This window comes from Hyla sarda, chromosome 11, assembly GCF_029499605.1.
Source record: "Hyla sarda isolate aHylSar1 chromosome 11, aHylSar1.hap1, whole genome shotgun sequence".
In the NCBI taxonomy this organism is placed as follows: domain Eukaryota; kingdom Metazoa; phylum Chordata; class Amphibia; order Anura; family Hylidae; genus Hyla; species Hyla sarda.
This window is the reverse complement of record NC_079199.1, coordinates 106,767,785-106,780,168: the sequence shown is the minus strand read 5'-3', so window position 1 is coordinate 106,780,168 and position 12,384 is coordinate 106,767,785. Positions and strand designations below refer to the sequence as shown.

The following is a 12,384-nucleotide window of genomic DNA, read 5'->3' as shown; positions in this document are numbered from 1 at the left end:
CCAGTTTACCCCCCCCCCCCACACACAGGGGTCCTCACCCAGTTTACCCCCCGCCCCCACACACACACAGGGGTCCTCACCCCAGTTTACCCCCCCCCCCACACACACAGGGGTCCTCACCCAGTTTACCCCCCCCCCACACACACAGGGGTCCTCACCCAGTTTACCCCCCCCCACACACACAGGGGTCCTCACCCAGTTTACCCCCCCCCCACACAGGGGTCCTCACCCAGTTTACCCCCCCCACACAGGGGTCCTCACCCAGTTTACCCCCCCCCCAACAGGGGTCCTCACCCAGTTTACCCCCCCCCCCCAACAGGGGTCCTCACCCAGTTTACCCCCCCCCCCCACACACACAGGGGTCCTCACCCAGTTTACCCCCCCCCCCACACACAGGGGTCCCTCACCCAGTTTACCCCCCCCCCCCACACACACAGGGGTCCTCACCCAGTTTACCCCCCCCCCCCACACACACAGGGGTCCTCACCCAGTTTACCCCCCCCCCACACACACAGGGGTCCTCACCCAGTTTACCCCCCCCCCCACACACACAGGGGTCCTCACCCAGTTTACCCCCCACACACACAGGGGTCCTCACCAGTTTACCCCCCCACACAGGGGTCCTCACCCAGTTACCCCCCCCCCCACACACAGGGGTCCTCACCCAGTTTACCCCCCCCCCCCCACACACAGGGGTCCTCACCCAGTTTACCCCCCCCCCCCCACACACAGGGGTCCTCACCCAGTTTACCCCCCCCCCCCCACACACAGGGGTCCTCACCCAGTTTACCCCCCCCCCCCCCACACACAGGGGTCCTCACCCAGTTTACCCCCCCCCCCCCCCCACACACAGGGGTCCTCACCCAGTTTACCCCCCCCCCCCCCCACACACAGGGGTCCTCACCCAGTTTACCCCCCCCCCCCCCCACACACACAGGGGTCCTCACCCAGTTTACCCCCCCACACACACAGGGGTCCTCACCCAGTTTACCCCCCCCAGCCCCCACACACACAGGGGGTCCTCACCCAGTTTACCCCCCCCACACACACACACAGGGGTCCTCACCCAGTTTACCCCCCCCCCACACACACACACACACACAGGGGTCCTCACCCAGTTTACCCCCCCCCCCCCACACACACAGGGGTCCTCACCCAGTTTACCCCCCCCCCACACACACACACAGGGGTCCTCACCCAGTTTACCCCCCCCCCACACACACAGGGGTCCTCACCCAGTTTAAACCCCCCCCCCACACAGGGGTCCTCACCCAGTTTACCCCCCCCCCACACAGGGGTCCTCACCCAGTTTACCCCCCCCCCCCACACAGGGGTCCTCACCCAGTTTTACCCCCCCCCCCCACACAGGGGTCCTCACCCAGTTTACCCCCCCCCCCCACACAGGGGTCCTCACCCAGTTTACCCCCCCCCCACACAGGGGTCCTCACCCAGTTTACCCCCCCCACACAGGGGTCCTCACCCAGTTTACCCCCCCCCCCACACACACAGGGGTCATCACCCAGTTTACCCCCCCCCACACACACACAGGGGTCCCTCACCCAGTTTACCCCCCCCCCCCCCCCCACACACACACAGGGGTCCTCACCCAGTTTACCCCACACACACACACACACAGGGGTCCTCACCCAGTTTACCCCACACACACACACACACACACACACACACACAGGGGTCCTCACCCAGTTTACCCCCCCACACACACAGGGGTCCTCAACCAGTTTACCCCCCCCCACACACACAGGGGTCCTCACCCAGTTTACCCCCCCACACACACAGGGGTCCTCACCCAGTTTACCCCCCCACACACACAGGGGTCCTCACCCAGTTTACCCCCCCCCCCCCACACACAGGGGTCCTCACCCAGTTTACCCCCCCCCCCCCCACACACAGGGGTCCTCACCCAGTTTACCCCCCCCACACACAGGGGTCCTCACCCAGTTTACCCCCCCCACACACAGGGGTCCTCACCCAGTTTACCCCCCCCACACACAGGGGTCCTCACCCAGTTTACCCCCCCCACACACAGGGGTCCTCACCCAGTTTACCCCCCCCACACACAGGGGTCCTCACCCAGTTTACCCCCCCCACACACAGGGGTCCTCACCCAGTTTACCCCCCCCCACACACAGGGGTCCTCACCCAGTTTACCCCCCCACACACAGGGGTCCTCACCCAGTTTACCCCCCACACACAGGGGTCCTCACCCAGTTTACCCCCCCATCACACAGGGGTCCTAACCCTTTTTACCCCTCTCCCCCCCCACACACACACACACAGGGGTCCTCACTCGATTGACCCCTCTCCCACCCCCCCTCCCCCACACACAGGGGTCCTCACCCGATTGACCCCTCTCCCCCCCCCCTCATACAGGGGTCCTCACCCGTTTCACCCCCCCCCGCACTCACATGAACACACATCAGCTGGATCTTTCAATGACGTTTAATTGACAGAACAAGGAGTCACATGACCGTCATGGCCGCCTGAGACGATCCCACTGGAATTAGGACAATTCCTTGAAATAATTAACTGGAAGCGCGAAGTGAAGTTTGTATCCAAAAATTTATTGACAGTCAGGGGAACGGGGTCCAGTGTCCGGTGTGAGCGGAGCCCGGACCCTCCATGACGCCTCCGGATCATCAATGGTTAATGCTGCTTCCTCCTGAAAGAGCAACCTGGGGAGGAGAGAGAGGAGTCAGACAATGGAGGAGAGGGGCCCCCCAATACTACAGAGGAGTCAGAGGATAGGGGCCCCCCAATACTAGAGGGCCCCCCCAACACTACAGAGGAGTCAGACAGAGGAGAGTGGCCCCCAATACTACAGAGAGGAGTCAGACAACGGAGGAGAGGGGCCCCCCAACACTACAGAGGAGTCAGACAACGGAGGAGAGGGGCCCCCAATACTAGAGGTGCCCCCAATACTACAGAGAGGAGTCAGTGACAACGGCCCCCAAATACTACGAGAGGAGCCCCAAATACTACAGGGAGAGGCGTCAGACAATGGAGGAGAGGGGCCCCCGGACTACAGAGGGGCACCCAACACTACAGGGAGGACATCAGTGACCACAGCACCCCAAATATACAGGGAGGGGGGCCCTCACACACCAGGGAGGGGGGCCCTCACACACCAGGGAGGGGGGCCCTCACACACCAGGGAGGGGGGCCCTAAACACTTCCCTACACAACATGTCTGCCCAGGTCGACCTCACAGTATAAACTGCAGGAACAGACAATTTCTCAGTGTGATCTGTGGCCCCTAAGGACCCCCCCCCGACTCCCGTTATAGACCAGAACGTCTTCAGTGTCAGCAGAGATCTTAAAGGGGTACTCCACCATTAAATCCCATCCTGAGGATGTTATACAGGGTCTGACCTCTGTGAATCCCAAGTGTCCCTGCTACACGGAGTCACCATTCACTATCGGGGTCCCCAGTGATCAGACACGTGAAGTCATCAGCTGGAGCCCCCTTTAACAGTGAAGGTTTATACATCATGATGACCGCCCACTGAGCGGACACTCACTCCCCGGAGCGGACACTCACCCTCTGTCAGGCGCGCCTTGCCTCCGGTGGGCTGGCAGAGGACCGTGGAGCAGCCGACACACAGGACGACCGTCTGGGCATGACTGAACACCGTGGTGATCTTATAACAACCTGCAGAGAGAGGGGGACAAAATGAGAGAGCGCACAGGAAGTGACAACACAAGCCCCGCCCCCGCAGAGCCAACACTCACCTGGACACTTCACATCCATGAAGTAGGAGTTGGGGCTCTGGACCAAGCGCTTCTTCTTGTGCTTCCTCTTCTCCTCCTCAGGAGACGGGTGCAGGAGATCTTTAGCGAGCTGCAAGAGACAGACGATAAATACAAGAACTACAACCCCCAGCATGTCCCCGCCAGAAATACAGCCCCCAGCATACCCAGGCACCGCCAGAACTACAACCCCCAGCATGGCCCCGCCAGAAATACAGCCCCCAGCATACCCAGGCACCGCCAGTACTACAGCCCCCAGCATATCCAGGCACCGCCAGAACTACAACCCCCAGCATGGCCCCGCCAGAAATACAGCCCCCAGCATATCCAGGCACCGCCAGTACTACAACCCCCAGCATATCCAGGCACCGCCAGTACTACAACCCCCAGCATATCCAGGCACCGCCAGTACTACAACCCCCAGCATTCCCAGGGACCGGCAGCTACAGCATTTATAAGATAACAGAACTACAACTCCCAGCATGTGTCTGCCTGAGAGCCTGCTGGGAGTAGTAGTGACAGCCCAGCAGTGTTGGGGACGATGGGAGTTGTAGTTGTGCATCACTTTGGGTGGTCTCCAGCAGGTCCCTCTGCTCTATGGCCAGTAAATGTCCCTGATATCCCGGGAGCACTACAAGTACCAGCAGCACGCGGCCCCCGGTAATCACGTGACACCACAGGCCGCTCCGGCCCCGCAGGCCTCTCCGCGCCATCTTGCCCACGCTTCCTCCCTCGTTGTCCCGGCTGTGATCCCCCTCAGCCCCCGGCAGGTTCCCCGACACCTCGTGTGGCCCAGACCCCGGCCATCCTCCCGCTCCCCCGGTCCTGAGCGCCGCCCGCAGTCCCCGCACTCACAGGCATGTTCACGGTACACGGCCGCTGCAGAAAAGGAGGGAGACCGGAAGCTGAGCTCCGTATATAAGAGAGAGCGGCCACACGGCCGGAAGTGACGAAATGGAAGCCCCGAGCCGCCATCTTGGGAAGGTCACTGAGAATTATAGGGCTTTTATTATAGGCTGGGGGGCAGAAAACGGGGTGCGGGTCACGTGGGGGCCTTGTGGAGGTCATATACCCCGGGGGGAGGGGGATAGACCGGGGACACGGGGGCTGGGGGGCCCAAGAAGAGACCTGAGGGACGGCAATGGGGGAGACAGGTCCGGACATGTCTGCGATATGTCCCATACAGAGGCCGGGGCCGGGCGCTCACTGTCTGCGTTATGTCCCATACAGAGGCCAGGGCCGGGCGCTCACTGTCTGCGTTATGTCCCATACAGAGGCCAGGGCCGGGCGCTCACTGTCTGCGTTATGTCCCATACAGAGGCCGGGGCCGGGCGCTCACTGTCTGCGTTATGTCCCATACAGAGGCCAGGGCCGGGCGCTCACTGTCTGCGTTATGTCCCATACAGAGGCCAGGGCCGGGCGCTCACTGTCTGCGTTATGTCCCATACAGAGGCCAGGGCCGGGCGCTCACTGTCTGCGTTATGTCCCATACAGAGGCCGGGGCCGGGCGCTCACTGTCTGCGTTATGTCCCATACAGAGGCCAGGGCCGGGCGCTCACTGTCTGCGTTATGTCCCATACAGAGGCCGGGGCCGGGCGCTCACTGTCTGCGTTATGTCCCATACAGAGGCCGGGCGCTCACTATCAGCGTTATGTCCCATACAGAGGCCGGGGCCGGGCGCTCACTGTCTGCGTTATGTCCCATACAGAGGCCGGGGCCGGGCGCTCACTGTCAGCGTTATGTCCCATACAGAGGCCGGGGCCGGGCGCTCACTGTCAGCGTTATGTCCCATACAGAGGCCGGGGCCGGGCGCTCACTGTCAGCATTATGTCCCATACAGAGGCCGGGCGCTCACTGTCTGCGTTATGTCCCATACAGAGGTCGGGGCCGGGCGCTCACTGTCAGCGTTATGTCCCATACAGAGGCCGGGGCCGGGCGCTCACTGTCAGCGTTATGTCCCATACAGAGGCCGGGGCCGGGCGCTCACTGTCTGCGTTATGTCCCATACAGAGGCCGGGCGCTCACTGTCTGCGTTATGTCCCATACAGAGGCCGGGGCCGGGCGCTCACTGTCTGCATTATGTCCCATACAGAGGCCAGGGCCGGGCGCTCACTGTCTGCGTTATGTCCCATACAGAGGCCGGGGCCGGGCGCTCACTGTCTGCGTTATGTCCCATACAGAGGCCGGGCGCTCACTGTCTGCGTTATGTCCCATACAGAGGCCGGGCGCTCACTGTCTGCGTTATGTCCCATACAGAGGCCGGGCGCTCACTGTCTGCGTTATGTCCCATACAGAGGCCGGGCGCTCACTGTCTGCGATATGTCCCATACAGAGGCCGGGGCCGGGCGCTCACTGTCTGCGTTATGTCCCATACAGAGGCAGGGGCCGGGCGCTCACTGTCTGCGTTATGTCCCATACAGAGGCCGGGGCCGGGCGCTCACTGTCAGCGTTATGTCCCATACAGAGGCCGGGGTCGGGCGCTCACTGTCTGCGTTATGTCCCATACAGAGGCCGGGCGCTCACTGTCTGCGTTATGTCCCATACAGAGGCCGGGGCCGGGCGCTCACTGTCTTCGTTATGTCCCATACAGAGGCCGGGGCCGGGCGCTCACTGTCAGCATTATGTCCCATACAGAGGCCGGGGCCGGGCGCTCACTGTCTGCGTTATGTCCCATACAGAGGCCGGGGCCGGGCGCTCACTGTCTGCGATATGTCCCATGCAGAGGCCGGGGCCGGGCGCTCACTGTCTGCGTTATGTCCCATACAGGGGCCGGGCGCTCACTGTCTGCGTTATGTCCCATACAGGGGCCGGGCGCTCACTGTCTGCGTTATGTCCCATACAGAGGCCGGGGCCGGGCGCTCACTGTCTGCGTTATGTCCCATACAGAGGCCGGGCGCTCACTGTCTGCGTTATGTCCCCTACAGAGGCCGGGGCTGGGCGCTCACTGTCTGCGTTATGTCCCATACAGAGGCCGGGGCCGGGCGCTCACTGTCTGCGTTATGTCCCATACAGAGGCCGGGGCCGGGCGCTCACTGTCTGCGTTATGTCCCATACAGAGGCCGGGGCCGGGCGCTCACTGTCTGCGTTATGTCCCATACAGAGGCCGGGCGCTCACTGTCTGCGTTATGTCCCATACAGAGGCCGGGGCCGGGCGCTCACTGTCTGCGTTATGTCCCATACAGAGGCCGGGGCCGGGCGCTCACTGTCTGCGTTATGTCCCATACAGAGGCCGGGGCCGGGCGCTCACTGTCTGCGTTATGTCCCATACAGAGGCCGGGCGCTCACTGTCTGCGTTATGTCCCATACAGAGGCCAGGGCCGGGCGCTCACTGTCTGCGTTATGTCCCATACAGAGGCCGGGGCCGGGCGCTCACTGTCAGCATTATGTCCCATACAGAGGCCGGGGCCGGGCGCTCACTGTCTGCGTTATGTCCCATACAGAGGCCGGGCGCTCACTGTCTGCGTTATGTCCCATACAGAGGCCGGGGCCGGGCGCTCACTGTCTGCGATATGTCCCATGCAGAGGCCGGGGCCGGGCGCTCACTGTCTGCGTTATGTCCCATACAGAGGCCAGGGCCGGGCGCTCACTGTCTGCGTTATGTCCCATACAGAGGCCGGGGCCGGGCGCTCACTGTCTGCGTTATGTCCCATACAGGGGCCGGGCGCTCACTGTCTGCGTTATGTCCCATACAGGGGCCGGGCGCTCACTGTCTGCGTTATGTCCCATACAGAGGCCGGGGCCGGGCGCTCACTGTCTGCGTTATGTCCCATACAGAGGCCGGGCGCTCACTGTCTGCGTTATGTCCCCTACAGAGGCCGGGGCTGGGCGCTCACTGTCTGCGTTATGTCCCATACAGAGGCCGGGGCCGGGCGCTCACTGTCTGCGTTATGTCCCATACAGAGGCCGGGGCCGGGCGCTCACTGTCTGCGTTATGTCCCATACAGAGGCCGGGGCCGGGCGCTCACTGTCTGCGTTATGTCCCATACAGAGGCCGGGCGCTCACTGTTTGCGTTATGTCCCATACAGAGGCCGGGGCCGGGCGCTCACTGTCTGCGTTATGTCCCATACAGAGGCCGGGCGCTCACTGTCTGCGTTATGTCCCATACAGAGGCCGGGGCCGGGCGCTCACTGTCTGCGTTATGTCCCATACAGAGGCCGGGGCCGGGCGCTCACTGTCTGCGTTATGTCCCCTACAGAGGCCGGGGCTGGGCGCACACTGTCAGCGTTATGTCCCCTACAGAGGCCGGGGCCGGGCGCTCACTGTCTGCGTTATGTCCCATACAGAGGCCGGGCGCTCACTGTCTGCGTTATGTCCCATACAGAGGCCGGGGCCGGGCGCTCACTGTCTGCGTTATGTCCCATACAGAGGCCGGGCGCTCACTGTCTGCGTTATGTCCCATACAGAGGCCGGGGCCGGGCGCTCACTGTCTGCGTTATGTCCCATACAGAGGCCGGGGCCGGGCGCTCACTGTCTGCGTTATGTCCCATACAGAGGCCGGGGCCGGGCGCTCACTGTCAGCGTTATGTCCCCTACAGAGGCCGGGGCTGGGCGTTCACTGTCTGCGTTATGTCCCATACAGAGGCCGGGCGCTCACTGTCTGCGTTATGTCCCATACAGAGGCCGGGGCCGGGCGCTCACTGTCTGCGTTATGTCCCATACAGAGGCCGGGCGCTCACTGTCTGCGTTATGTCCCATACAGAGGCCGGGCGCTCACTGTCTGCGTTATGTCCCATACAGAGGTCGGGGCCGGGCGCTCACTGTCTGCGTTATGTCCCATACAGAGGCCGGGGCCGGGCGCTCACTGTCTGCGTTATGTCCCATACAGAGGCCGGAGCCGGGCGCTCACTGTCTGCGTTATGTCCCATACAGAGGCCGGGGCCGGGCGCTCACTGTCTGCGTTATGTCCCATACAGAGGCCGGGCGCTCACTGTCTGCGTTATGTCCCATACAGAGGCCGGGCGCTCACTGTCTGCGTTATGTCCCATACAGAGGCCGGAGCCGGGCGCTCACTGTCTGCGTTATGTCCCATACAGAGGCCGGGCGCTCACTGTCTGCGTTATGTCCCATACAGAGGTCGGGGCCGGGCGCTCACTGTCTGCGTTATGTCCCATACAGAGGCCGGGCGCTCACTGTCTGCGTCATGTCCCATACAGAGGCCGGGGCCGGGCGCTCACTGTCTGCGTTATGTCCCATACAGAGGCCGGGGCCGGGCGCTCACTGTCTGCGTTATGTCCCCTACAGAGGCCGGGGCCGGGCGCACACTGTCAGCGTTATGTCCCCTACAGAGGCCGGGGCCGGGCGCTCACTGTCTGCGTTATGTCCCATACAGAGGCCGGGCGCTCACTGTCTGCGTTATGTCCCATACAGAGGCCGGGGCCGGGCGCTCACTGTCTGCGTTATGTCCCATACAGAGGCCGGGCGCTCACTGTCTGCGTTATGTCCCATACAGAGGCCGGGGCCGGGCGCTCACTGTCTGCGTTATGTCCCATACAGAGGCCGGGGCCGGGCGCTCACTGTCTGCGTTATGTCCCATACAGAGGCCGGGGCCGGGCGCTCACTGTCAGCGTTATGTCCCCTACAGAGGCCGGGGCTGGGCGTTCACTGTCTGCGTTATGTCCCATACAGAGGCCGGGCGCTCACTGTCTGCGTTATGTCCCATACAGAGGCCGGGGCCGGGCGCTCACTGTCTGCGTTATGTCCCATACAGAGGCCGGGCGCTCACTGTCTGCGTTATGTCCCATACAGAGGCCGGGCGCTCACTGTCTGCGTTATGTCCCATACAGAGGTCGGGGCCGGGCGCTCACTGTCTGCGTTATGTCCCATACAGAGGCCGGGGCCGGGCGCTCACTGTCTGCGTTATGTCCCATACAGAGGCCGGAGCCGGGCGCTCACTGTCTGCGTTATGTCCCATACAGAGGCCGGGGCCGGGCGCTCACTGTCTGCGTTATGTCCCATACAGAGGCCGGGCGCTCACTGTCTGCGTTATGTCCCATACAGAGGCCGGGCGCTCACTGTCTGCGTTATGTCCCATACAGAGGCCGGAGCCGGGCGCTCACTGTCTGCGTTATGTCCCATACAGAGGCCGGGGCCGGGCGCTCACTCTATTGGCCTTGTTCACATTCATCGGGATTGTGTGTTTTAGGGTCACACTTTCACTTTCCGGTGGGTATGAGAAGCCGCCATATATTGTGGTGGAGATCAGCGGCGCCATTCATCTCACCTAGTGACTGTACTATACCATAGTTTATGAACCGCACTGTAGATGGCGCCATTCATCTCACCTAGTGACTGTACTATACCATAGTTTATGAACCGCACTGTAGATGGCGCCATTCATCTCACCTAGTGACTGTACTATACCATAGTTTATGAACCGCACCGTAGATGGCGCCATTTATCTCACCTAGTGACTGTACTATACCATAGTTTATGAACCGCACTGTAGATGGCGCCATTCATCTCACCTAGTGACTGTACTATACCATAGTTTATGAACCGCACCGTAGATGGCGCCATTTATCTCACCTAGTGACTGTACTATACCATAGTTTATGAACCGCACCGTAGATGGCGCCATTTATCTCACCTAGTGACTGTACTATACCATAGTTTATGAACCGCACCGTAGATGGCGCCATTTATCTCACCTAGTGACTGTACTATACCATAGTTTATGAACCGCACCGTAGATGGCGCCATTTATCTCACCTAGTGACTGTACTATACCATAGTTTATGAACCGCACTGTAGATAGCGCCATTTATCTCACCTAGTGACTGTACTATACCATAGTTTATGAACCGCACTGTAGATGGCGCCATTTATCTCACCTAGTGACTGTACTATACCATAGTTTATGAACCGCACTGTAGATGGCGCCATTTATCTCACCTAGTGACTGTACTATACCATAGTTTATGAACCGCACTGTAGATGGCGCCATTTATCTCACCTAGTGACTGTACTATACCATAGTTTATGAACCGCACCGTAGATGGCGCCATTTATCTCACCTAGTGACTGTACTATACCATAGTTTATGAACCGCACTGTAGATGGCGCCATTCATCTCACCTAGTGACTGTACTATACCATAGTTTATGAACCGCACTGTAGATGGCGCCATTTATCTCACCTAGTGACTGTACTATACCATAGTTTATGAACCGCACCGTAGATGGCGCCATTTATCTCACCTAGTGACTGTACTATACCATAGTTTATGAACCGCACTGTAGATGGCGCCATTCATCTCACCTAGTGACTGTACTATACCATAGTTTATGAACCGCACCGTAGATGGCGCCATTTATCTCACCTAGTGACTGTACTATACCATAGTTTATGAACCGCACTGTAGATGGCGCCATTCATCTCACCTAGTGACTGTACTATACCATAGTTTATGAACCGCACCGTAGATGGCGCCATTTATCTCACCTAGTGACTGTACTATACCATAGTTTATGAACCGCACTGTAGATGGCGCCATTTATCTCACCTAGTGACTGTACTATACCATAGTTTATGAACCGCACCGTAGATGGCGCCATTTATCTCACCTAGTGACTGTACTATACCATAGTTTATGAACCGCACTGTAGATGGCGCCATTCATCTCACCTAGTGACTGTACTATACCATAGTTTATGAACCGCACCGTAGATGGCGCCATTTATCTCACCTAGTGACTGTACTATACCATAGTTTATGAACCGCACTGTAGATAGCGCCATTTATCTCACCTAGTGACTGTACTATACCATAGTTTATGAACCGCACCGTAGATGGCGCCATTTATCTCACCTAGTGACTGTACTATACCATAGTTTATGAACCGCACCGTAGATGGCGCCATTCATCTCACCTAGTGACTGTACTATACCATAGTTTATGAACCGCACCGTAGATGGCGCCATTTATCTCACCTAGTGACTGTACTATACCATAGTTTATGAACCGCACCGTAGATGGCGCCATTTATCTCACCTAGTGACTGTACTATACCATAGTTTATGAACCGCACTGTAGATGGCGCCATTGAGTCATTTTACAATGGCGAATTCCAGAAGAGAGTAGCCAGGGCACAAGGCGAAAGAATGGCGCCGCTGCACTACAGTATGGCTGATACTATGGATTACTATGGTGGAAAGGAAAAAACGCGGTGTGAACGCTGCCGTAGACTGATCTCATATCTGTATGAGGGGGGGAGTTACCTGTGTAGAGGAAGAGCGGTGCTGTCGCCCATAGCAACCAATCAGATCGCTTCTTTTGTATTTAAAGAGGCCTGTGAATAATAAAAGCAGCGATCTGATTGGTTGCTATGGGCAACTGGACAACTTTTCCTCTGCACAGGTTTTGATAAATCTCCACCAGAATACTGACCCGATAGAAAACCATTTCAGGTAACTACACCATGAAGATGACCGAGAATGTCTGATAGAAAACCATTTCAGGTGACTACACCATGAAGATGACCAAGAGAGAATGTCTGATAGAAAACCATTCCAGGTGACTACACCATGAAGATGACCAAGAGAGAATGTCTGATAGAAAACCATTCCAGGTGACTACACCATGAAGATGAATAAGAGAATGTCTGATAGAAAACCATT

The 12,384-nt window shown here is 59.2% G+C and overlaps 1 protein-coding gene across 1 annotated transcript; it reads right to left on the bottom strand.

Annotated features, from left to right (window-relative positions):
* Positions 1-2,561: 2,561 nt before the first annotated feature.
* Positions 2,562-4,670, bottom strand: RPS27 (ribosomal protein S27). Its single transcript, XM_056546071.1, has 4 exons — positions 4,624-4,670; positions 3,751-3,859; positions 3,560-3,670; positions 2,562-2,693 (listed from the first exon to the last, which is right to left on the bottom strand). Exons 1-4 carry the CDS (start codon positions 4,627-4,629, stop codon positions 2,665-2,667), a joined length of 255 nt encoding a protein of 84 aa, XP_056402046.1. The 5' UTR covers positions 4,630-4,670; the 3' UTR covers positions 2,562-2,664.
* Between the last annotated feature and the right edge of the window lie 7,714 nt (positions 4,671-12,384).

Coding starts and splice junctions, on each gene's coding strand:
- RPS27 (XM_056546071.1), bottom strand. Junction 3,671..3,750: donor CATGGATGTGAAGTGTCCAG/GTGAGTGTTGGC, acceptor CTCTCTCTGCAG/GTTGTTATAAGATCACCACG. Junction 2,694..3,559: donor CAAGGCGCGCCTGACAGAGG/GTGAGTGTCCGC, acceptor TCTCCTCCCCAG/GTTGCTCTTTCAGGAGGAAG.